Here is a 27,500-nt window from a genome sequence, read left to right as displayed (position 1 = left end):
AACATGCTAATAATTTTGTTTGTGATGCCATTTTTGATATCATCAGAATTGATGTTAGATATGTCTTTTAGCTATTTTAGCTAGAAGAGCTTTATGGCTTAAATCTTGGAATGCTGATATGACTTCTAAATCAACGTTGCTATCTTTCTTTCCAAGGTAATAAATTATTTGGTTCTCAGTTGGATTCTATATTTTTAACTGTTACTGGGGGGAAGTGGGCTTTTTTACCTCAGGATAAAAAAATCTAAGGGTAAATTTAAAGCTTCTAACTGTTTTTGTTCCTTTCGACAGAATAAAGTCTGTCTCCAATTGGAAGCCTTCCTCAGTCTGGAATAAATCCAAGCCATTTAAGAGATCTAAACCAGCCCCCAAGTCTGCATGAAGGTGCACCCCTCATTCCAGCTCAGCTGGTAGGGGGCAGACTAAAATTTTTCAAGGATGTTTGGATAAATACAATCCAAAATCATTGGATTCAGAACATTGTCTCTCAGGGGAACAGAATAGGTTTCAGAGTAAGACCGCCTGTGAGAAGTTTCTTTCTCTCACGCATTCCAGTGAACCCCGAGAAAGCACAGGCTTTCCTGAAGTGTGTTTCAGACCTGGAGTCTTCTGGGGTAATTGTGCCAGTTCCTTTTCAGGAACAGGGTCTGGGGTTTTATTCAAATCTGTTCATTGTCCCAAAGAAAGAAAATTCATTCAGACCAGTTCTGGATCTTAAAATCTTGAATAGTTATCTAAGAATACCAACATTCAAAATGGTGACTATAAGGACTATTCTGCCTTTTGTTCAGCAAGGGCATTATATGTCCACAATAGATTTACAGGATGCATATCTTCATATTCCGATTCATCTAGATCACTATCAGTTCCTGAGATTCTCTTTTCTAGACAAGCATTACCAATTTGTTGCTCTTCCTTTTGCAGTATCCACAGATTTGTGAGATAATCAAGAAACATCTGGTTATGCTCAGAGCTGATGAGGGACTAGCAGATTTAAGTACTAAATCCTGCCATTTCTCTTATCGGAGAAGTAAAACAATAGGTAATGTGGTTTCTCCAACCAGAATTGGTGAGGACACTATAAGACATGAGTCATCTTGGCTCACCCAGAAGGGAATGTTTAAATGTCATAATAGGGATTGTGTTGCCTGCGAAAAAGTTGAAATTGGTGATCATTTCAGGTCGTCGGCAACTGGTCATTCCTTCCCTATAAACATGTGTCTCAATTGTAGGTCGACCTATACGGTTTACCTAGCGTCATGCACAGTGTGTGCCATACAGTATGTTGGCCTCACTACCAGGAAGGTCAGATCAAGGATTAGGGAGCACCTCTCGAGCATAAGGGCGGGAACAGCAAGTACCCCCCTGGTCCAACACTTTAAAACTGCTCACAACAAAAGTTCTGAAACTTTTCGTTGGGCGTGCATAGAGAGAGTACTCAAACCTCCTAAAGGAGGCGACAGGGATAAACTATTATCCAAACGTGAGATCTTTTGGATCTTCACATTAAAGACCAGACATCCAATAGGTCTAAATTCAATGTATGACCTGATCAATCACTGGGAGTGATTGAGGCGTAAAGGTAACTCCACATAACTCCTGAACAGAGAGATTGTGTTTTGCATCCTTGAATATTTTATTCATGTTTTACAAATATGCATACATCCAGTATGTTGTATAGTGTAAATAACAGCAAGTATACTTGACAGCCACATTCTTTTAATATATATATATATATATATATATATATATATATATATATATATATATATATATATATATATATATATATATATATAATTAAGTGGTTTTCTGACCCTATATAAATTTAGGGTTAATATTTATATATATTATCCACTATAGAATGTGGCCCACCGTCCACACAATTTGTCATTATTAGACTTGCATCTCCTTATCCATGTGATTTTTTCAAGTTTCATAATCATTATTCCCCTAATAATGATCAAATACTGGGATTATAGGATTGTAACATACAAGGGGATATTTACTAGGTTTGGGACAAGTAAGTCAGGAAGCCCTCTCATAAGAGCTATTTACAAGAATACAGGCACACAACTAAAACATTCTACACAGTAGACTTTTTATATGTCACACGCCACTGCAATCTAAGAATTAGTTATCCTTTTTTTTTCAAGATGCATATGCAGAAATCAAGGTTTAAATTTGAACTATCTATGAGTTTAAGAATGTCATTTTAGTTGTTTTGTGTGTAAAATCATTTACATGGCTTAACATACCCTGTTTTTGGTAAACTGTACTAGCATTGTTATATATCCTATTTGTATAGGTTACCAAGGGGTTAATAAGAAATCCTCCCCCCCCTTTACTATTGCCCAATAGGGTTCAGCAATTGTGTTTTAAAAGAGGGCTATTCCCAACACAGTTCAGCAGCTTTGATAACGGCGAAATGCCGAAACATGTCAGCAGCTGTCTGAGCTGAACCCTATGCAAGGAATAGCACCCTTTATCTCCTTGATGTTTTTGTTTTAAATTGCTGTAATAAAATTGAACTTTTATTTATCTCAGTGCTCCGCTTCCTCTTTTTTGCTGCTCTTCCTTTTGGCCTAGCAACAGCTCCAAGGATCTTTTCAAAGGTTCTTGGTGCCCTTCTCTCTGTAATCAGAGAGCGGGATATTGCGGTGTTTCCTTATTTGGACGATATCTTGGTACTTGCTCAGTCTTTACGTTCTGCAAAATCTCACACAAATCAACTAGTGTTGTTTCTTCAAAGTCATGGTTGGAGGATCAATTTACCAAAAAGTTTTTTGATTCCTCAGACAACGGTAACCGTTTTAGGTTTTTAGTTAGATTCAGTATCCATGACTTTGTCTCTAACAGACTAGAGACGTCTGAAATTAGTTGCAGCCTGTCGGAACCTTCAGTCTCAGTCATTCCCTTCAGTAGCTATGTGCATGGAGGTTTTAGGTCTCATGACTGCAGCATCGGACGCGATCCCCTTTGCTCGTTTTCACATGAGACCTCTTCAGCTTTGTATGCTGAATCAATGGTGCAGGGATTATACAAGGATATCACAATTAATATCCTTAAATCCCAATGTTCGACTATCTCTGACTTGGTGGTTAGATGACCATCGTATAGTTCAAGGGGCCTCTTTTGTTAGTCCAACCTGGACTGTGATCACAACAGATGCGAGTCTTTCAGGTTGGGGAGCTGTCTGGGCATCTCTGACAGCACAAGGGGTTTGAAAATCTCAAGAGGCGAGATTACCAATCAATATTTTGGAACTCCGTGCGATTTTCAGGGCTCTTCAGATTTGGCCTCTCTTGAAGAGAGAACCATTCATTTGTTTTCAGACAGACAATATCACAACTGTGGCATATGTCAATCATCAGGGTGGGACTAACAGTCCCCAAGCTATGACTGGATACTTGCCTGGGCAGAATCCAGCACCTGTCTAATTTCTGTGGTCCATATCCCAGGTATAGACAATTGGGAAGCAGATTATCTCAGTCGTCAGACTTTACATTCGGGAGAGTGGTCTCCACCCAGATGTGTTTTCTCAAGTTGTTTAGATATGGGGGCTTCCAGAAATTGATCTGATGGCATCTCTTCTAAACAAGAAACTTCCCAGGTACCTGTCCAGGTCCAGGGATCCTCAGGCGGAGGCAGTGGATGCGTTGACACTTCCTTGGAGTCATCAACTTGCCTATATTTTTCCGCCTCTAGTTCTTCTCCCAAGAGTGATTTCCAAAATCATCATGGAGCAATCGTTTGTGCTGCTGGTGGCTCCAGCATGGCCACACAGGTTTTGTTATGCGGATCTTGTTCAGATGTCTAGTTGCCAACCTTGGCCACTTCCGTTAAGACCAGACCTTCTATCTCAAGGTCCGTTTTTCCATCAAGATCTCAAATCATTAAATTTGAAGGTATGGAAATTGAACGCTTAGTGCTTAGTCATAGAGGTTTCTCTGACTCAGTAATTAAAACTATGTTGCAGGCTTGTAAATCTGTTTCTAGAAAGATTTATTATCGAGTTTGGAAGACCTACATTTCATGGTGTTCTCATAAATTCACTTGGCATTCTTTTCGAATTCCTAGAATTTTACAGTTTCTTCAGGATGGTTTGTATAAGGGTTTGTCTGCAAGTTCTTTGAAAGGATAAATCTCTGCTCTTTCTGTTTTATTCCACAGAAAAATTGCTAAACTTCCTGATATTCATTGTTTTGTACAGGCGTTGGTCCGTATCAAGCCTGTCAGTAAATCAATTTCTCATCTTTGGAGTCTTAATTTGGTTTTAAAGACTTTACAGGCTCCTCCATTTGAGCCTATATATTCTTTGGACATTAAATTGCTTTCTTGGAAAGTGTTGTTTCTTTTGGCCATCTCTTCTGCTAGAAGAGTTTCTGAATTATCTGCTCTTTCTTGTGAGTCTCCTTTTTCTGATTTTTCATCAGGATAAGGCGGTTTTGTGGACTTCATTTAAATTCCTACCTAAGGTTGTGAATTCCAACAATATTAGTGGATAAATTGTTGTGTCCTAATCCTAAGAATTCTTTGGAAAGATCCTTACATTCTTTGGATGTGGTGAGAGCTTTGAAATATTATGTTGAAGCTACTAAAGATTTCAGGAAGACTTCTAGACTATTTGTTATCTTTTCTGGTTCTAGGAAAGGTCCGACGGCTTCTGCTGTTTCCTTGGCTTCGTGGTTAAAGCTTTTGATTCATCACACTTATTTGGAGTCGGGTAAATCCCCGCCTCAGAGGATTATGGATCATTCTATCTGTTTCCATTTCCTGGGCTTTTAAGAATGAAGCTTCAGTTGATCAGATTTGCAAAGCAACAACTTGGTCTTCTTTGCATACATTTACTAAATTCTACCATTTTGGTGTTTTTTCTTCTTCAGAAGCAGTTTTTGGTAGAAAAGTTCTTCAGGCAGCTGTTTCAGTTTGATTCTTCTGCTTATAATTTCAGTTTTTGTCTTTTTCTTTATAAGATTAAAATGTATGATTTGGGTTGTGGAGTTCCACATCTTGGGTATTTGCTATCCCATATGTCACTAGCTCATGGACTCTTGCCAATTACATGAAAGAAAACAATTTATGTAAGAATTTACCTGATAAATTCATTTCTTTCATATTGGCAAGAGTCCATGAGGCCCACCCTTTTTATGGTGGTTATCATTTTTTTGTATAAAGCACAATTATTCCAATTCCTTTGTTGATGCTTTTTACTCCTTTCTTTATCACCCCACTACTTGGCTATTTGTTAAACTGAATAGTGGGTGTGGTGAGGGGTGTATTTATAGGCATTTTGAGGTTTGGGAAACTTTGCCCCTCCTGGTAGGATTGTATATCCCATACATCACTAGCTCATGGACTCTTGCCAATATGAAAGAAATGAATTTATCAGGTAAATTCTTACATAAATTGTTATATATATGTGTGTATGTATATATATATATATATATATCTATGTGTGTGTGTATATATATATATATATATATATATGTGTGTGTATATATATATATATATATATATATATATATATATATATGTGTGTGTGTATATGTATATATATATATATATATATATATATATATATATATGTGTGTGTATATATATATATATATATATATATGTGTGTGTGTATATATATATATATATATATATATATATGTGTGTGTGTATATATATATATGTGTGTGTGTGTGTGTGTGTGTGTATGTGTGTATATATATATGTGTGTATATGTATATATATATATATATGTGTATGTGTGTATATATATATATATATATATATATATATATATATATATATATATATATATATATATATATATATGTGTGTGTATGTGTGTATATATATGGCAAGGTACATAAAAAAATATCTTGAATATCTATATGCAATGGTAAATAACCAGCTATAAGGTTAGGGGAAAATATCTAGTCTGCTCTAAAAATAACGAATATATACTTATAAAGGTTGAATCTGGTACATATTATCACAATTGATTAAAAATATAAAAAACAATAACAAACAAATCAAAAGCACTAAGGACTGTATATCAATAACAGGACAAAGCCTTACACATTTATTTATACAGTACATATAATCAGCAATAGCAAGCAATACGATAATAATTGTGCAAACAGATAATAGTGCACAACAATTTAACTCCCATCAATCTAGGGGCTAGGTGTAAACAATAAGCTCAGCACTATATCATGCAAAGCATTGGTCAAAATCACCTGATTTAATATAAACAATCCAAATGATGACTCCTGTTATATCTGGGTTGCACATAAGCCAGGGTTAGTTGTAAACTTTTACTGTCCTGAAAAAGTGAAAAGTAGCCGTCGGTAGACGTCCTTTAGGTTAAGGGCATAACCATAAAACACAATACCATATGCAGGAGTTCATTGGAGTGAAGCAACTGGTGCCATGCACAGACTATCTAATTGCAAACCAACTAATCGATTATGAGATTCGTTGACAACTATTTTCATAATCGATTATCGATTATGACGATTAGTTGTTGCAGCTCTTTTATATATATATATATATATATATATATATATATATATATATATATATATATATATATATATATATATAATGTTAGTGTATAAATGTATAACTTTGATAATTTATGCTTTTAAAAAAACATTATGCAGATAATGGGACCATAAGCATATGCATCCTACCATGTGCATAAGCCAAATTTGCAAAGTTTTGCAGTCCATGGATGAGAGTTAGTCCGGGCCGTGTGTTGTGGTTTCCTTGCTGAGGGAAGTTACTGCAGGGATGCCCAGGCTGTTGGCAGATTATGCAACATATCCCTGGGTTCCAATGACTTGAGGCCGGTGCTCATGGGCCGATGAATCCCAGCCTGCTCCTCACCTCCCTGCTGAATTCACTGTCTGTAGAGACTTCTGACTCCATCTGTCTCCTCAGTTATGCAATGATGTTGGCCTTGCTTTTGTTACTGGCGCTAAGTGTTTGAACCCCCAGCAGATATGTAAGCATTGATCTTTTAAATCCGCTGTACCCCTGTGCTCTCCTCTGCACTATCTCTGAGTGGAGATGACTTTCCTGCTAGAACAGGGTACTCATATGGGGTCTGGAACCCCAGAGTGAGAAGGGGAATCCTGCCACTTGTCACCAGTTGTGATGGCACCTGGGAGCTTGTTCCCTGAGGTGAGGTCCAGAGCAGTTTCCGCTGTGAGGAACACCCTTTTCCAAGGGCCACCAGAGACCTCCAGGAACCAGTGTGCCTACTTTTGGGAGTGATACTCAGCTAGCATCCCTTTCTGCAGTAGAGAGTACCTAATGGTCAAGATAAAGTTTCCTTGGCAAAGCAATTAACGTGTCCCTTTTATGTCCGGGGGGGGGGGGGGGGCAAGATGTTTTGGGTTTACCAAGGGCTCACCAGGTAGCGTAGCCATTATAGGTAGGGGGTATTGCTGGTTCAATACAACTTCCAGGCAGCTAGAAAAATGCAATGAAATTGGAACTATTATGAGGCAATGGGGGACAGAGTTTGCTTTCCATTTATTAAAGGGTTAAAATAAGGCACAAAGAAAAGTAATAAAAGGACTTGTGGCTAACCCCTAAGTGTCTAAACTGTAGAAGAAGCAACAGACTTTGTGTTACATATTGTCCATGGAATATATATATATATAAATAAAGAGAGAGAATAATAAAGAAACAAAAAAATCCAGTGCTTAAAGGGACAGTCTAGTCAAAATTAAACTTTCATGGTTCAGATAGGGAATGCAATTTTAAACAACTTTTCAATTCACTTTTATCAAATTTGCTTTGTTCTTTTGGTATTCTTTGTTGAAATCTAAACCTAGGTAGACTCGTATGCTAATTTCTAAAACCTTGGAGGCCACCCCTTATTTCAATGCATTTGGCAGTTTTTCACAGCTAGAAGGCGTAAGTTCGTTCATGTGGGCCATACAGACAACATTGTGACCATGCCCATGGATTTACAAGTGAGAGAGCACTGATTGGCTAAATGCAAGTCTGTCAAAAGAACTGAAATAAGGCGCAGTCTGCAGAGGCTTAGATACAAGATAATCACAGAGGTAAAAACTATATTAATGTAACTCTGTTGGTTATGCAAAACAGGGGAATGGGTAATAAAGGGGTTTATCTATCTTTTTAAACAATAACAATTCTGGAGTAGACTGTCCCTTTAATAGCTACAACCAGGCCTGGATTTCTAAATGTTTCTGCTTGGGTGAGTGAGCAGGCATGAATGATGCACATTTGCCCGAGCAGATAGTTTCTGGTTTACATGAGGAACGACTTTGGTTGCTCAAACATCAAACACCAATAGTAAATCCATATAATATATTAAAGGGATATTCCAGCCAAAATTGGAAACCACATAGATGCATTTCAGTATTGAACAGAAGCATTTTTGTAATATACATGTATTAGCAAAAATGCTTCTAATAAAAGCTATAGCTGTTTTAAAAGAGTATTTACATATGCAACGTGCACCAGCATTTTAACCACATCACTTTCTCAGAGAGCCTTAGGTGCTTGTACCATCTGGTAATGATTCAATTTGTTAATTGCTGACATAATACAAGCCCCACTGATGATCTGAGCAGCTGCAGTATTTAAAATGTGGGTGCAGTGACAATATCTAGCTATACTTCACATGCACGTGCAAAGAAAAATGCTAGCACTAAAACAGTGATAACTTTTACTAGAAGCATTTTTGCTAATACATGTATATTGCAAATATGTTTCTATTCAAAGATGTAATTAATCTATGTGCATTTAATTTTTGACTGGAATGTCCCTTTAAGTCATAATTCACACAGTAAGGTAGTAAATAAGTTCTATCCCTCATACACTGTACATAGTCCATCAGTATAAAGGACTTCAGTACTGCAATAATTAATAGGATTTGGACCTTCCTTGAAAACATTATTTCCATATTTTGCCACAACTTAGGACGTTAAACACCTCTTGCTTTGTGCAAAATTGAGCTTGTCCCACACTCCCTAGAGAGGCCAAAAACAAATTTTGTAACCTTCTGAAAATAAAAAATGCTGGCTTAGGCAGTTTACAGCATTTTGAAAACTCAGGTTGCAGAATTTGCTTTCTGGCTGCTATGGGGGGTGCGTGGGACAAAGCACAATTTTCACACACAAAAACCAAAGTGTTTAATATCTCTTTAAAGGGACAATGTACTGTAAAAGTATTTCCCCTTAATGTGTTTACAATAACTAACTTGTTTTACCAGCTGCAGAATAAAATACATAGGAAAATGTTAATTTGTTTATTTTTCTATATGAAACAGCTGCCTCTGCTCATTTGAAGCTACAAACCTACTCTAATGGGCTGAACTCACAGGGAGCGCAGACTTAATTAGCTTATCTCTCTATAATTACTCAACATCATTCTGATCTCTTATTCTATTCTTAAAGACTTGGAGAACAGTGAAAATCAAAATTTTAGTATCCCCCCCACTGTGGGCATAATTTCTTAAATGTATTAACCTTAAAGGGACATTAAACACTAAGGGTAAGATTACATATTATCTAATCTGTTTCCTTTTTTTTTATATTTCCTTTGAGCATATCTAAATAGGCTCAGTGGCTGCTGATTGGTGGCTGCACATAAATGCCTCGTGTGATTGGCTCACCCATGTGCATTTCTATTTCTTTAACAAAGGATATCTAAAGAATACAATATCCTTGTAATCAAAATCTTTTAATAAAATAAGGTGATTTTTTTTTATGATTTAAATATGTGAAACAGCTGACTTTACTGTTTAGCATTTGAAATAAACATGCTGACCTATTTATCCGCTACTAAGTAAAATGTTAAATATTAGCAGGTGCCGATCAGTCAGTGTGTAGCCTGTTATGTATACTGCATGCTTTACTTTATTATCTCTAGCTATGCTTAACCCTTGCATTACCTTTGTGCATGTAGCTATGTAAACAGGTGCCTATTTTTAGCTCTTGATCTTGGTAAAGACGTAGTAATGTGATTATCACCTTAAGGAATGCTGTCAGGGCCACATTCTGCATTCCTAGGTGTGCAGGATATGACAATTTACGGCCTAATCATAAAGGGCCAAATTAAATTAAACTAGCATTCCAGCGACTCATAACAATATTCCAATTGCACCTGATGTGTTCAGTGTAATGTAGTGTGAGCTCCCAAGGAAGGAGACAACTCTGGGCAACCATTTACTGACCCACAGTTAGAGGTAAGTGCCTATTATAGGTCATTGGAGCATTGGGATAGGAGTGTGCGCGCTTTGGTGAGCTGGGGATGCTTAAAAGGTAAGAATTACTGTCACATTTACCAGTGTTCTCAACAGAAAATGTTGCGAGCTGGTTGACATTATAAATTAGCCGGTGGGGGCCAGTGTAATGCTTTTCAATATTATAAGATGTTCTGTTATTTATAAATGTTACTTAAGCTATCAGAAGCACAAATGAGTTGCATAATTTAACATAAATTGTTGCACAAATTACAATGAAATCAAACATTGAAATGATTTAATATTCGCTTAAATGTTAGTTGGGTGGTCAGTAAAATCAGCTGGGTGGTGTGCCCATTAAATATGGCCTGGAGAGAACTCTGGTAACGTTATTTTCCATTGTTTTGTTGGAAGATGGTTGTAACTTATTAGCAAAGGGACATAGAAGCCCAAATTAAACTTATGGTTCTGATATAAGCATATAATTTTAAAAAAGCAGATATTTGCTTCTTTCTCCTTGTCTTCTTTATTGAAACTTTACTTTTTTCCATGAAAGCACACTGAAGTAGGCTCAGGAGGGTGTAGTTGTCTTGACCAGTAAGTACGTCGTTACAAACATAGTGCCTCTGAGCATACCTCAGTATGCTCTCATAGACGGGAGCTAAGTTTGATGGCCAATAAAAAGTGCCTTATTTGTTTTATTGCACTTGAGTATTTTTTGAGTATTTTTTAAAATAAATTGGCAGTATTTTGTGAGCTCTTTTTGTAAACTATATGATTTATATATGTTTGTCTTTGTGAGGCATATCCCTGTTCAGCCCGTGAACAACTGGTCCTTAAAGGGACATGAAACCCAATGTTTATTTCAAGTAAATTTGAATGTTTTCTTCTTTTATCTAATTCTCATGATATCCTTTGTTTAAAAGTATATCTAGATAGGCTCAGTAGCTGCTGATGGGTGACTGCACATAGAAGCCCTGTGCGATTGGCTCACTCATGTGCATTGCTATTTCTTCAACAGTTGCATGCCTCAGCAGCTACTGAGCCTATCAGTACCCCAACCCCACATGCCCGATGTCTTGGGGTCACACTTGACTCAGATCTATCTTTCACTCCTCACATTCAGTCCTTGGCTAAAGCCTGCCGCTTCCACCTTAAAAACATCACTAAAATTAGACTTTTAATTACACAAGACACAGCTAAGATTTTATTCCACTCTCTCATCCTTTCCTGCCTCGATTACTGCAACTCCATCCTCTCTGGTCTCCCTAGCTGCCGCCTAGCTCCTTTACAATCCATAATGAATGCCTTTGCGAGGCTAATCTTCCTTACACATCACTCTTCATCTGCTGCACCTCTCTGCTAAACCCTTCACTGGCTTCCTCTTGCCTCCAGGTTTAAATGCAAAATTCTCACTCTGACACACAAAGCCTGCATTGCTCACCCCTATCTCAAACCTTGTCTCCAGATACACTCCCTCCCATCCCTTTCTCTCCGCTCATGACCTCCAACTCTCCTCCTCTCGTTACCTCCTCACATTCCAGTTTACAAGATTTTTCTAGACTGGCTCCCATCTTATGGAACTCTCTGCCTCGCTCCACAAGACTTCTTCCCTAGTTTTGAACACTTCAAGCGCTCCCTGAAGACTCTACTATTCAGGGATGCATACAACCTACACTAATCTTTCCATTTTTTTAAATTTTTTAATCGGTATCCCAGTTATGGTGGATTCTGATTTTGTGGAGACAGATGTCTCTGATTTAGATTCTACTTCTTGCGAAGAATATGAATTGGCCCGGGTGATACATGCCCATCAGTTATGTTCCGAATGCCGTTTTAGAGTGCTCTGTTCCTCGAGATCGGGGAATCAGGGGGCCGCTGAGCCATTCGCCTCTGGGGATTCCATTTCCCACGAGTCGAGTTCCCTACCACCAACTCTTACTACGCATGCAGGTAACCCAAATGCTGCTGCACCTCCCGGAAGTGTGCTTACGATATTGTCCATGTTCTGTTAACCCGGGGCTCGAGAGGTGTGGGATCGCCTGGTCCACTTCAGCCCTCCGGGGAAGCGACTGCCCTTGAGGCTTCAGGGGGTCAACCTTCGGAGCCGGTGTCTTCTTTTTTCCCGGCAGAGGTATGTTGCACCTTTCGTTAGACTGGCGCGCCTTCGTGTTCTACTGAGACATGTTTTGGCGTTGCTGGAGGATCACACTCTTAATGGGGGGATTTCTCAGTCTTCCTCTTCGACTGGCTTGCATGTTTAGACATAAGGGGATGAGGTAATCTTCTTTATAGTCTTTATGTGAGTATTTGTTTCCAGTTCTGAGCTTGGAAGATTCGGATTCCTGTTGGGCTGGTCCTGCAGGTGTGTCCGTTCTTCCTGGGCGATAACCTATGGGTTGTCTGATCTTTTATTTAATCCGGTGAGGATAGTTTTTCTTTGGTTTAGTGCTCATGTTGTCGTAATGTTTCCTTCAGGAACTTTCTTCTCTGTAATCGATACTCGTGATTTTGTGGTCGCACTGTTTACTTTTACAAAAGTTTGAGTGAGGACGTGCTAGTCCAATGTTTGTCTGTTGTCCATCCCTCCATCTTGGGGGAGACTGTATGTGTTCTTGACAGTGCTGGGGCCCTTGGTTTCAGGCTGGTCCTGACTGGGTACAAATCCTTCTGTCTTTGAGGACTAGTTCAGACACGTGGCGCCTTTTATGCCTTGCTGGTCTGGTGAGGTTACAATATGACTTGTGTTGTTTTCCTTCTTTTTATTTTACAAGTTTCAGCTAGCATCCTGAGAGGACTTGATGGTCCGTCATTTGCTTAGGGGCATGGGAGATGGTTCAGTCCTCATTAGCCTGTCAATCTAGTCGGCCGGGTCTCCGTTGAGATCTGCTGCGACATGCTTTGTTTCCGCTTTTTGCGGGGACTAGCGTTTTCCTTCCTGTTTTGGGTTGGAGGTTTGGAGGATTTAGGTCCTTCATGCCGTCAGTTCTTGGCGGTCTTGCCTTTTTAAGGTCTTTTTGGGAGTTTCCTTTTAGGACTTGTTCCTTTTAAAGGCTCTCTTCCTTTAAATCGAGACTTCTGGACTTTGTCCGGATTTCTGGCAGCTTTGAGCTAGGTAGCATGGCTGAGCGGTCTAAGGCGCTGGATAAGGCTCCAGTCTCTTCGGAGGCGGGGGTTCAGATTCCACTGCTGCCAGATTCATAATTTAATTTTATTTCAGAAGTGAGGGCCGTGCGGCTTTGTCTACTTCCGAGAGTTAGTCGTCTCCATATCGGGGATGATAGGCAGTGTTGTCTCCTTTTCCAAGCGTTTGCTTAAGGGATGTTTCTACCAGGGTTTGGGATGCTCTGCATTCTTCTTCCTTGGGTGTGGTCCTCTGGAAAGTTAGTCTGAAAGGATTATGGAAACTAGCCTTTTTCTTCTCTCTCTTTCGGGTGAATGTTCTCGTTATCATTCCCTTAGTCTTGGACTTCGTGAGAGTTGTCCTTGTGGCCTGGAGCTCTAGAGTGATGGTGTGACTTTGTCGCGGCCTAGCACCGTGTTTGGGGGTTGTTGACCTCCTGCCAAGGCTGTTCTTTTCCCCTTTGGGCTAGGAATTAGTGAGTGAGTGAGTACTGTAACCGTTCTCCGGGTTAGCCTGGTTATTGTCCGCTGTGAGGTCTGTTTTTCTTCAGACGGTGTGTCTTGTGTTCCCTGAGGGTGTCGTTCGGTTTAAGGCGATCTGGTTCCCGGGTCAAGGGCTCGCAGGTCTAAGTGGCCTAAGGGATTAGTTCCGGCCTAGCAAGTCGTAGGCTTGGGAGACTATGTTTGGACATAGGGGCTAGCTCATTGAGCTTGCAAGCAGGAAGACCAGGGTTCATATCCACCTTCTGGTCCTGGTTTTAAACTTTAAGGCCTGTCTTGCCCTTCGGACGGAGTGTGCTCCTTTTCATGGGGGTTTTCTCTGTGGATTCAACAGTGGTGGCTGGATGTTTTTCCATTCGGTCCGTGTTTTGTTCAGTCTATGGAGTCATGTCTTGGGGCATGTGCGCTGTTCTTATCTGTGCCCTCCCATTTAAGGGGGTAGCTTGTCTTCCTTAAGAGCTGGGGTTTCCTCTCTCTGGAAGGTCATTGTCCTGCCCTGTGTGTAGGAGGTGGCTCAGGAGGCTTTTGTTTCTGTGAGGGACAGCAGTCTGCTGCTCTGTGGAATGCTCTGTTCCAACTGTTGGAAGGGGTGTGTTGTTTGGAGACCGACTGCTGGGCGACGGGGTCTCCTGGAGGCTGTTGGCTCAGTCGCGTATAGATCCTGCGGTCTCTAGCAGGGCTTGTGGACTATCTGCGGGTGTCCTTGTTTTTTTTTTCTCAAAAGGTTGTTCTCGGCTTCGGACGATGCAGTTTTTTGTTGAGTAGGGGTTTTTCAGGCCTGGTGCCCTCAGAATGGGCCACCTTTTGTACCCTCCCATTTTAGCATTCAGTGTCCTCTATAGCTTGGGTATTGTTTTCCCAAAAGTAATGAATGCAGCTGTAGACTCTTTCCATTTATGAAGAAAAACATAAATTATGCTTACCTTATCATTTTCTTTTCTTCAGATGGAAAGAGTCCACAGTTCCCCGCCCGTGTTTTTATGTGGGGCGGCCGTAATTTTTGTTCTTCTGGCACCTTTTCACCCTGATATTTATCCTACTGTTCCTTGTTCCCTCGGCAGAATGACTGGGGGATGAGGGAAGGGGGAGGAGTATTTAAGCCTTTGGCTGGGGTGTCTTTGCCTCCTCCTCGTGGCCAGGATCTGAATTCCCAAAAGTAATGAATGCAGCTGTGGACTCTTTCCATCTGAAGAAAAGAATATTATCAGGTAAGCATAATTTGTTTTTGAGAAGGATGACCCAGCTACTTGCCACATGTGCCTGTAATGAGCTAAAGTCAAGGAGATAAGATTTAAAAAAAAAAACAGGTATCAAGGGTTGTGTCCCTGGGCTGCTCTTGATTTGCAAAACAATAGCTAAGAAATAATATTGTAGTGTCTTTTTGTGGTGTGACACACCTCAGATTTTCCCTGTGTGTTATGGGGAGTTAAAAGGTCTCAGACATGTAGTGCACAGATACAAAGCCACCTTGTTGTCGCACACAGAGGAAGAGCTGTGTCAGTGATGGGTGAGGGCCGTTACCACGTGCAGGCAGCTGATTGTCACGCTGTGCAGTGAGCTGTCAGGTCTGATATGACACTTACTCACACATCAGACTGCTCACGTCTGGCAGTGCAGATCTTCAGCACCGCATCTGTGTAAGTGCCTTGAGCTCAGTGTGGCATTTGTCACTTCTTGTCTTTGTGCTGATCTGAGTGTACTGTAGGGTTGTGCTGTGTACCCTGTGTGTGCCCTGGGCAATACAGCACTTTCATTGCATTCTTTCTTCCTTCCTTAAGCAACATGTGGGCTGCAGCAGCAGTGTACAGGCTGATTGCCCCATATATGTATTAAATATAAATACTATTTCAGCTGCATTATGATCTGTTAACTACTTAATGACCAGAATGGTGCCTTTCCTGTGCTGATACTGAGGGACCTGTAAGCTGAGCATGTGTTTGTCCTGGGCTGACACTCTAAGGGACCTGTAAGCTGGGCATGTGTTTGTCCTGGGCTGACACTCTAAGGGACCTGTAAGCTGGGCATGTGTTTGTCCTGGGCTGACACTCTAAGGGACCTGTAAGCTGGGCATGTGTTTGTCCTGGGCTGACACTCTAAGGGACCTGTAAGCTGGGCATGTGTTTGTCCTGGGCTGACACTCTGAGGGACCTGTAAGCTGGTTGTGTACCTGTCCTGGGCTAGCTCTAGAAGGGCCAGTAAGCTGGTTGTGTGCCTGTCCTGGGCCAGCTCTAGAAGGGCCAGTAAGCTGGTTGTGTGCCTGTCCTGGGCTAGCTCTAGAAGGGCCAGTAAGCTGGTTGTGTGCCTGTCCTGGGCTAGCTCTAGAAGGGCCAGTAAGCTGGTTGTGTGCCTGTCCTGGGCTAGCTCTAGAAGGGCCAGTAAGCTGGTTGTGTGCCTGTCCTGGGCTAGCTCTAGAAGGGCTAGTAAGCTGGTTGCGTGCCTGTCCTGGGCTAGCTCTAGAAGGGCCAGTAAGCTGGTTGTGTACCTGTCCTGGGCTAGCTCTAGAAGGGCCAGTAAGCTGGTTGTGTACCTGTCCTAGGCTAGTGCTGAGTGGACCAAAAAAGCTGGTTCTGTGCCTGTCTTTGGCTAGCTCTAGAAGGGCTAGTAAGCTGGTTGTGTGCCTGTCCTGGGCTGACACTCTAAGGGACCTGTAAGCTGGGCATGTGTTTGTCCTGGGCTGACACTCTAAGGGACCTGTAAGCTGGGCATGTGTTTGTCCTGGGCTGACACTCTAAGGGACCTGTAAGCTGAGCATGTGTTTGTCCTGGGCTGACACTCTAAGGGACCTGTAAGCTGGGCATGTGTTTGTCCTGGGCTGACACTCTGAGGGACCTGTAAGCTGGTTGTGTACCTGTCCTGGGCTAGCTCTAGAAGGGCCAGTAAGCTGGTTGTGTGCCTGTCCTGGGCTAGCTCTAGAAGGGCTAGTAAGCTGGTTGCGTGCCTGTCCTGGGCTAGCTCTAGAAGGGCCAGTAAGCTGGTTGTGTGCCTGTCCTGGGCTAGCTCTAGAAGGGCCAGTAAGCTGGTTGTGTGCCTGTCCTAGGCTAGTGCTGAGTGGACCAAAAAAGCTGGTTCTGTGCCTGTCTTTGGCTAGCTCTAGAAGGGCTAGTAAGCTGGTTGTGTGCCTGTCCTGGGCTAGCTCAAGAAGGGCCAGTAAGCTGGTTTTTTGCCTGTCCTGGGCTAGTGCCGGGAGGACCAAACAAGCTGGTTGTGTGCCTGTCGGGGCTAGCTCTAGAAGGGCCAGTAAGCTGGTTGTGTACCTGTGCTGGGCTAGCTCTAGAAGGGCCAGTAAGCTGGTTGTGTGCCTGTCCTGGGCTAGCTCTAGAAGGGCCAGTAAGCTGGTTGTGTTCCTGTCCTGGGCTAGCTCTAGAAGGGCCAGTAAGCTGGTTGTGTACCTGTCCTGGGCTAGTGCTGAGTGGACCAAAAAAGCTGTTTCTGTGCCTGTCTTTGGCTATCTCTAGAAGGGCTAGTAAGCTGGTTGTGTGCCTGTCCTGGGTTAGCTCTAGAAGGGCCAGTAAGCTGGTTTTGTGCCTGTCCTGGGCTAGTTCCGGGAGGACCAAACAAGCTGGTTGTGTGCCTGTCGGGGCTAGCTCTAGAAGGGCCAGTAAGCTGGTTGTGTGCCTGTCCTGGGCTAGCTCTAGAAGGGCCAGTAAGCTGGTTGTGTGCCTGTCCTGGGCCAGCTCTAGAAGGGCCAGTAAGCTGGTTGTGTGCCTGTCCTGGGCCGGCTCTAGAAGGGCCAGTAAGCTGGTTGTGTGCCTGTCCTGGGCCAGCTCTAGAAGGGCCAGTAAGCTGGTTGTGTGCCTGTCCTGGGCTAGCTCTAGAAGGGCCAGTAAGCTGGTTGTGTGCCTGTCCTGGGCTATCTCTAGAAGGGCCAGTAAGCTGGTTGTGTGCCTGTCCTGGGCTATCTCTAGAAGGGCCAGTAAGCTGGTTGTGTGCAAGTCCTGGGCTAGCTCTAGAAGGGCCAGTAAGCTGGTTGTGTGCCAGTCCTGGGCTAGCTCTAGAAGGGCCAATAAGCTGGTTGTGTGCCAGTCCTGGGCTAGCTCTAGTAGGGCCAGTAAGCTGGTTGTGTGCCAGTCCTGGGCTAGCTCTAGAAGGGCCAGTAAGCTGGTTGTGTGCCTGTCCTGGGCTAGCTCTAGAAGGGCCAGTAAGCTGGTTGTGTGCCTGTCCTGGGCTAGCTCAAGAAGGGCCAATAAGCTGGTTGTGTGCCTGTCCTGGGCTAGCTCTAGAAGGGCCAATAAGCTGGTTGTGTGCCTGTCCTGGGCTAGCTCTAGAAGGGCCAGTAAGCTGGTTGTGTGCCTGTCCTGGGCTAGCTCTAGAAGGGCCAATAAGCTGGTTGTGTGCCTGTCCTGGGCCAGCTCTAGAGGTGCCAGTAAGCTGGTTGTGAGCCTGTCCTGGGCTAGCTCTAGAAGGGCCAATAAGCTGGTTGTGTGCCTGTCCTGGGCCAGCTCTAGAGGTGCCAGTAAGCTGGTTGTGAGCCTGTCCTGGGCTAGCTCTAGAAGGGCAGTAAGCTGGTTGTGTGCCTGTCCTGGGCTAGCTCTAGAAGGGCCAATAAGCTGGTTGTGTGCCTGTCCTGGGCCAGCTCTAGAGGTGCCAGTAAGCTGGTTGTGTGCCTGTCCTGGGCTAGCTCTAGAAGGGCCAATAAGCTGGTTGTGTGCCTGTCCTGGGCCAGCTCTAGAGGTGCCAGTAAGCTGGTTGTGAGCCTGTCCTGGGCTAGCTCTAGAAGGGCAGTAAGCTGGTTGTGAGCCTATCCTGGGCTGGCTCTAGGGGTGCCAATAAGCTGGTTGTGTGCCTGTCGGGGCTAGCTCTAGAAGGGCCAGTAAGCTGGTTATGTGCCTGTCCTGGGCCGGCTCTAGAGGTGCCAGTAAGCTGGTTGTGAGCCTGTCCTGGGCTGGCTTTAGAAGGGCAGTAAGCTGGTTGTGAGCCTATCCTGGGCCGGCTCTAGAGGTGCCAGTAAGCTGGTTGTGTGCCTGTCCTGGGCCGGCTCTAGAGGTGCCAGTAAGCTGGTTGTGAGCCTGTCCTGGGCTGGCTTTAGAAGGGCAGTAAGCTGGTTGTGAGCCTATCCTGGGCTGGCTCTAGGGGTGCCAGTAAGCTGGTTGTGTGCCTGTCCTGGGCCGGCTCTAGAGGTGCCAGTAAGCTGGTTGTGAGCCTGTCCTGGGCTGGCTTTAGAAGGGCAGTAAGCTGGTTGTGAGCCTATCCTGGGCTGGCTCTAGGGGTGCTAATAAGCTGGTTGTGTGCCTGTCGGGGCTAGCTCTAGAAGGGCAAGTAAGCTGGTTTTGTGTCTGTCCTGGGCTGGCACTATATGGGCCAGAAAGTCACTGGAAGATCTTGAAAGCTGGTTGTGTGCCTGTACTGGGCAGGCACTCAAATGACCAGTTTCTAGTCTGGTACCTATCGCATGTGGCCTCCCCCCCCTCTCCTCTCCCTTTGCTTCCAGCTGTGACCAGGAAGCGCAGGTCTTAGCTAGTGACAGTGACAGCCAGCAGGCAGGGCTGGGTAACAGGAAGAGAGAGCCACCAGAGTTTACTGCAGCTCTTGCACACATGGAGACAGTATGGTGGGAACTTTTACCTTCCTCAATAGCTGTCCGTGCAGCTGTTACGTCCTCTGGCTTCTGCTACGCCGGCTGGCTATACGGTAAAGTATCTGGGACCCCTGTATATAATCACCTTGCTGTACTGTAAGATATCTGGTACCCCTGTATATAATCACCTTGCTGTACTGTAAGGTATCTGGTACCCCTGTATATAATCACCTTGCTGTACTGTAAGATATCTGGTACCCCTGTATATAATCACCTTGCTGTACTGTAAGGTATCTGGTACCCCTGTATATAATCACCTTGCTGTACTGTAAGATATCTGGTACCCCTGTATATAATCACCTTGCTGTACTGTAAGATATCTGGTACCCCTGTATATAATCACCTTGCTGTACTGTAAGGTATCTGGTACCCCTGTATATAATCACCTTGCTGTACTGTGTTATCTGGGTCCCCTGTGTGTAACCACCTGGCTGTCTTGTAAATTATCTGGGTCCCCTGTGTATAAGCACTTGGCTGTGCTGTACGTTATCTCTGACTTCTGTAAATAATAACTAGCTGTACTGTAAATTATCTGGGTATGCTGTGTATAAGCACCAGACTGTTCTGTACGTTGTCTGGGACTCCTGTATATAATTATCTGGCTCTACTGTAAGGTATCTGGGTCCCCTGTGTATAAGCATTAGACTGTACTGTACGTTGCCTGGGACTCCTGTATATAACTATCTGGCTCTACTGTAAGGTATCTGGGTCCCCTGTGTATAAGCATTAGACTGTTCTGTACGTTGTCTGGGACTCATGTATATAACTATCTGGCTCTACTGTAAGGTATCTGGGTATGCTGTGTATAAGCACCAGACTGTACTGTACGTTGTCTGGGACTCCTGTGTATAACTACCTGGCTCTACTGTAAGGTATCTGGGTATGCTGTGTATAAGCACCAGACTGTTCTGTACGTTGCCTGGGACTCCTGTGTATAACTACCTGGCTCTACTGTAAGGTATCTGGGTATGCTGTGTATAAGCACCAGACTGTACTGTACGTTGTCTGGGACTCCTGTATATAACTACCTGGCTCTACTGTAAGGTATCTGGGTATACTGTGTATAAGCATTAGACTGTTCTGTACGTTGTCTGGGACTCCTGTATATAACTACCTGGCTCTACTGTAAGGTATCTGGGTATGCTGTGTATAAGCACCAGACTGTTCTGTACGTTGTCTGGGACTCCTGTATATAACTATCTGGCTCTACTGTAAGGTATCTGGGTATGCTGTGTATAAGCATTAGACTGTACTGTACGTTGTCTGGCACTCCTGTATGTAACTATCTGGCTCTACTGTAAGGTATCTGGGTATGCTGTGTATAAGCATTAGACTGTTCTGTACGTTGTCTGGGACTCCTGTATATAACTACCTGGCTCTACTGTAAGGTATCTGGGTATGCTGTGTATAAGCACCAGACTGTTCTGTACGTTGTCTGGGACTCCTGTATATAACTACCTGGCTCTACTGTAAGGTATCTGGGTATGCTGTGTATAAGCACCAGACTGTTCTGTACGTTGTCTGGGACTCCTGTATATAACTACCTGGCTCTACTGTAAGGTATCTGGGTATGCTGTGTATAAGCATTAGACTGTACTGTACGTTGTCTGGGACTCCTGTATGTAACTATCTGGCTCTACTGTAAGGTATCTGGGTACGCTGTGTATAAGCACCAGACTGTTCTGTACGTTGTCTGGGACTCCTGTATATAACTACCTGGCTCTACTGTAAGGTATCTGGGTATGCTGTGTATAAGCACCAGACTGTTCTGTACGTTGTCTGGGACTCCTGTATATAACTACCTGGCTCTACTGTAAGGTATCTGGGTATGCTGTGTATAAGCATTAGACTGTACTGTACGTTGTCTGGGACTCCTGTATGTAACTATCTGGCTCTACTGTAAGGTATCTGGGTACGCTGTGTATAAGCACCAGACTGTACTGTACGTTGTCTGGGACTCCTGTATATAACTACCTGGCTCTACTGTAAGGTATCTGGGTATGCTGTGTATAAGCACCAGACTGTACTGTACGTTGTCTGGGACTCCTGTATATAACTACCTGGCTCTACTGTAAGGTATCTGGGTATGCTGTGTATAAGCACCAGACTGTACTGTACGTTGTCTGGGACTCCTGTGTATAACTATCTGGCTCTACTGTAAGGTATCTGGGTATGCTGTGTATAAGTACCAGACTGTACTGTACGTTGTCTGGGACTCCTGTGTATAACTACCTGGCTCTACTGTAAGGTATCTGGGTATGCTGTGTATAAGCACCAGACTGTACTGTACGTTGTCTGGGACTCCTGTATATAACTACCTGGCTCTACTGTAAGGTATCTGGGTATGCTGTGTATAAGCACCAGACTGTTCTGTACGTTGTCTGGGACTCCTGTATATAACTACCTGACTCTACTGTAAGGTATCTGGGTATGCTGTGTATAAGCACCAGACTGTACTGTACGTTGTCTGGGACTCCTGTATATAACTACCTGGCTCTACTGTAAGGTATCTGGGTATGCTGTGTATAAGCACCAGACTGTACTGTACGTTGTCTGGGACTCCTGTATATAACTACCTGGCTCTACTGTAAGGTATCTGGGTATGCTGTGTATAAGCACCAGACTGTACTGTATGTTGTCTGGGACTCCTGTATATAACTATCTGGCTCTACTGTAAGGTATCTGGGTATGCTGTGTATAAGCACCAGACTGTACTGTACGTTGTCTGGGACTCCTGTATATAACTATCTGGCTCTACTGTAAGGTATCTGGGTATGCTGTGTATAAGCACCAGACTGTTCTGTACGTTGTCTGGGACTCCTGTATATAATTATCTGGCTCTACTGTAAGGTATCTGGGTCCCCTGTGTATAAGCATTAGACTGTACTGTACGTTGCCTGGGACTCCTGTATATAACTATCTGGCTCTACTGTAAGGTATCTGGGTCCCCTGTGTATAAGCATTAGACTGTTCTGTAAGTTGTCTGGGACTCATGTATATAACTATCTGGCTCTACTGTAAGGTATCTGGGTATGCTGTGTATAAGCACCAGACTGTACTGTACGTTGTCTGGGACTCCTGTATATAACTACCTGGCTCTACTGTAAGGTATCTGGGTATGCTGTGTATAAGCACCAGACTGTTCTGTACGTTGCCTGGGACTCCTGTGTATAACTACCTGGCTCTACTGTAAGGTATCTGGGTATGCTGTGTATAAGCACCAGACTGTACTGTACGTTGTCTGGGACTCCTGTATATAACTACCTGGCTCTACTGTAAGGTATCTGGGTATGCTGTGTATAAGCATTAGACTGTTCTGTACGTTGTCTGGGACTCCTGTATATAACTACCTGGCTCTACTGTAAGGTATCTGGGTATGCTGTGTATAAGCACCAGACTGTTCTGTACGTTGTCTGGGACTCCTGTATATAACTATCTGGCTCTACTGTAAGGTATCTGGGTATGCTGTGTATAAGCATTAGACTGTACTGTACGTTGTCTGGGACTCCTGTATGTAACTATCTGGCTCTACTGTAAGGTATCTGGGTATGCTGTGTATAAGCATTAGACTGTTCTGTACGTTGTCTGGGACTCCTGTATATAACTACCTGGCTCTACTGTAAGGTATCTGGGTATGCTGTGTATAAGCACCAGACTGTTCTGTACGTTGTCTGGGACTCCTGTATATAACTACCTGGCTCTACTGTAAGGTATCTGGGTATGCTGTGTATAAGCACCAGACTGTTCTGTACGTTGTCTGGGACTCCTGTATATAACTACCTGGCTCTACTGTAAGGTATCTGGGTATGCTGTGTATAAGCATTAGACTGTACTGTACGTTGTCTGGGACTCCTGTATGTAACTATCTGGCTCTACTGTAAGGTATCTGGGTACGCTGTGTATAAGCACCAGACTGTACTGTACGTTGTCTGGGACTCCTGTATATAACTACCTGGCTCTACTGTAAGGTATCTGGGTATGCTGTGTATAAGCACCAGACTGTACTGTACGTTGTCTGGGACTCCTGTATATAACTACCTGGCTCTACTGTAAGGTATCTGGGTATGCTGTGTATAAGCACCAGACTGTACTGTACATTGTCTGGGACTCCTGTGTATAACTATCTGGCTCTACTGTAAGGTATCTGGGTATGCTGTGTATAAGTACCAGACTGTACTGTACGTTGTCTGGGACTCCTGTGTATAACTACCTGGCTCTACTGTAAGGTATCTGGGTATGCTGTGTATAAGCACCAGACTGTACTGTACGTTGTCTGGGACTCCTGTATATAACTACCTGGCTCTACTGTAAGGTATCTGGGTATGCTGTGTATAAGCACCAGACTGTTCTGTACGTTGTCTGGGACTCCTGTATATAACTACCTGACTCTACTGTAAGGCATCTGGGTATGCTGTGTATAAGCACCAGACTGTACTGTACATTGTCTGGGACTCCTGTATATAACTACCTGGCTCTACTGTAAGGTATCTGGGTCCCCTGTGTATAAGCATTAGACTGTTCTGTACGTTGTCTGGGACTCATGTATATAACTATCTGGCTCTACTGTAAGGTATCTGGGTATGCTGTGTATAAGCACCAGACTGTACTGTACGTTGTCTGGGACTCCTGTATATAATTATCTGGCTCTACTGTAAGGTATCTGGGTCCCCTGTGTATAAGCATCAGACTGTACTGTATGTTGTCTGGGACTCCTGTATATAATTATCTGGCTCTACTGTAAGGTATCTGGGTCCCCTGTGTATAAGCATCAGACTGTACTGTATGTTGTCTGGGACTCCTGTATATAACTACCTGGCTCTACTGTAAGGTATCTGGGTATGCTGTGTATAAGCACCAGACTGTACTGTACGTTGTCTGGGACTCCTGTATATAACTACCTGGCTCTACTGTAAGGTATCTGGGTATGCTGTGTATAAGCACCAGACTGTTCTGTACGTTGTCTGGGACTCCTGTATATAATTATCTGGCTCTACTGTAAGGTATCTGGGTATGCTGTGTATGAGCATTAGACTGTTCTGTACGTTGCCTGGGACTCCTGTGTATAACTACCTGGCTCTACTGTAAGGTATCTGGGTATGCTGTGTATAAGTACCAGACTGTTCTGTACGTTGTCTGGGACTCCTGTATATAATTATCTGGCTCTACTGTAAGGCATCTGGGTATGCTGTGTATAAGCACCAGACTGTACTGTACGTTGTCTGGGACTCCTGTATATAACTACCTGGCTCTACTGTAAGGTATCTGGGTATGCTGTGTATAAGTACCAGACTGTACTGTACGTTGTCTGGGACTCCTGTATATAACTACCTGGCTCTACTGTAAGGTATCTGGGTACGCTGTGTATAAGCACCAGACTGTTCTGTACGTTGTCTGGGACTCCTGTATATAACTACCTGGCTCTACTGTAAGGTATCTGGGTCCCCTGTGTATAAGCATTAGACTGTTCTGTACGTTGTCTGGGACTCATGTATATAACTATCTGGCTCTACTGTAAGGTATCTGGGTATGCTGTGTATAAGCACCAGACTGTACTGTACGTTGTCTGGGACTCCTGTATATAATTATCTGGCTCTACTGTAAGGTATCTGGGTCCCCTGTGTATAAGCATCAGACTGTACTGTATGTTGTCTGGGACTCCTGTATATAATTATCTGGCTCTACTGTAAGGTATCTGGGTCCCCTGTGTATAAGCATCAGACTGTACTGTATGTTGTCTGGGACTCCTGTATATAACTACCTGGCTCTACTGTAAGGTATCTGGGTATGCTGTGTATAAGCACCAGACTGTACTGTACGTTGTCTGGGACTCCTGTATATAACTACCTGGCTCTACTGTAAGGTATCTGGGTATGCTGTGTATAAGCACCAGACTGTTCTGTACGTTGTCTGGGACTCCTGTATATAATTATCTGGCTCTACTGTAAGGTATCTGGGTATGCTGTGTATAAGCATTAGACTGTTCTGTACGTTGCCTGGGACTCCTGTGTATAACTACCTGGCTCTACTGTAAGGTATCTGGGTATGCTGTGTATAAGTACCAGACTGTTCTGTACGTTGTCTGGGACTCCTGTATATAATTATCTGGCTCTACTGTAAGGCATCTGGGTATGCTGTGTATAAGCACCAGACTGTACTGTACGTTGTCTGGGACTCCTGTATATAACTACCTGGCTCTACTGTAAGGTATCTGGGTATGCTGTGTATAAGCACCAGACTGTACTGTACGTTGTCTGGGACTCCTGTATATAACTACCTGGCTCTACTGTAAGGTATCTGGGTACGCTGTGTATAAGCACCAGACTGTTCTGTACGTTGTCTGGGACTCCTGTATATAACTACCTGGCTCTACTGTAAGGTATCTGGGTATGCTGTGTATAAGCACCAGACTGTACTGTACGTTGTCTGGGACTCCTGTATATAACTACCTGGCTCTACTGTAAGGTATCTGGGTATGCTGTGTATAAGCACCAGACTGTACTGTACGTTGTCTGGGACTCCTGTATATAACTACCTGGCTCTACTGTAAGGTATCTGGGTATGCTGTGTATAAGCACCAGACTGTACTGTATGTTGTCTGGGACTCCTGTATATAATTATCTGGCTCTACTGTAAGGTATCTGGGTATGCTGTGTATAAGCATTAGACTGTTCTGTACGTTGCCTGGGACTCCTGTGTATAACTACCTGGCTCTACTGTAAGGTATCTGGGTATGCTGTGTATAAGTACCAGACTGTTCTGTACGTTGTCTGGGACTCCTGTATATAATTATCTGGCTCTACTGTAAGGCATCTGGGTATGCTGTGTATAAGCACCAGACTGTACTGTACGTTGTCTGGGACTCCTGTATATAACTACCTGGCTCTACTGTAAGGTATCTGGGTATGCTGTGTATAAGCACCAGACTGTTCTGTACGTTGTCTGGGACCAGTGTTAATTTCGTCGACTAAAACTAGACTAAAATGACTATAAAACTAAAGAAATTCTGATGACTAAAATACGACTAAAACTAAAATTACATTTTAGTCAAAAGACTATGACTAAAACTAAATCAAAATGACATTTTAGTCAAAAGACTATGACTAAAACTAAATCAAAATTTGCTGACAAAAACATTTTATGCAAGTTGTTATAATCAATCCATATTTAATTACTGCTCTTTTGTAAAATTTACGAAACTTAATTTTATTAAAGATAAATAAAGACATGTTATATACCACAACAGTTAAATCTGTTAAATCTGTATTGCATGTTCAAACCTTAATACCATTAATAAAAACAGGTTAATAAACCTTTACTCCAGGAGTATATAATGAGTTTGGAAGTTCTAGAGCAGTGCTAATATCGTTGCCGAAACTTTTTCGAATCTGTGAACAATCAATTGATTCTTCCTATAGAAATAAGCATAACCCACAAGTATGGGTTTAAGTTATGCTGTGCCTGTGCTATCTGCAGAAACTTTTTGTTGTGTTGAGTTACTTGATACTTGTTTTAATTATTAACAGAGAACTGTTAAAGGTTTTATATTGGGTAATATGTGCAATACAGCCAATACAGTTTACAGGTTTTTTTTTTATATTTTAAAGTTGCACTTCTGTTTTTTTATGAAACTTGGTTTTATTTAATTTTAAGTTTAATAAAGATGTTACATATCACAACGGCTAAATCTGTGTCTATATTGCATGTTTAAACCTTAATACCATAAATATTAACAGGTCTTATGTTTACTCCTGGAGTATGTAATCAGTTTGCAAATGATAGAGAAATGCTTAAATAATGCATTACACTTTAACTAAACCCCTTAGATTTTAGTTGACTAAAATCTACTGGAGATTTAGTCGACTAAATTGTATTGGAGATTCAGTCGACTAAAACTAGACTAAAACTAAAATAATTCAGATGACTAAAATGCGACTAAAACTAAAATGGCATTTTAGTCAAAAGACTAAAACTAAGACTAAATTGAAATTTGACGTCAAAATTAACACTGTCTGGGACTCCTGTATATAACTACCTGGCTCTACTGTAAGGTATCTGGGTATGCTGTGTATAAGCACCAGA

At 42.8% G+C, this 27,500-nt stretch overlaps 1 protein-coding gene across 4 annotated transcripts in view; it reads left to right on the top strand.

The window, feature by feature from the left end:
- Positions 1 to 27,500, top strand: part of IQSEC2 (IQ motif and Sec7 domain ArfGEF 2) — a 701,326-nt gene that overhangs the window by 551,391 nt on the left and 122,435 nt on the right. Inside the window, exon 1 of one of the 4 annotated variants that reach the window (XM_053695383.1) lies at positions 19,355 to 19,474. The exons of 2 other annotated variants lie outside the window; for them this stretch is intronic. In XM_053695383.1, coding sequence (XP_053551358.1) covers positions 19,392 to 19,474 — 83 coding nt within the window. In that variant the 5' untranslated portion in view covers positions 19,355 to 19,391. Of the gene's footprint in view, positions 1 to 19,354; positions 19,475 to 27,500 lie in introns of those variants that run through there. One more of the 4 variants, XM_053695381.1, reaches the window with a different exon arrangement.

The sequence above is a fragment of the Bombina bombina genome, chromosome 12 (assembly GCF_027579735.1).
Source record: "Bombina bombina isolate aBomBom1 chromosome 12, aBomBom1.pri, whole genome shotgun sequence".
Classification (NCBI taxonomy): domain Eukaryota; kingdom Metazoa; phylum Chordata; class Amphibia; order Anura; family Bombinatoridae; genus Bombina; species Bombina bombina.
This window is presented reverse-complemented; position numbering and strand designations above follow the sequence as displayed.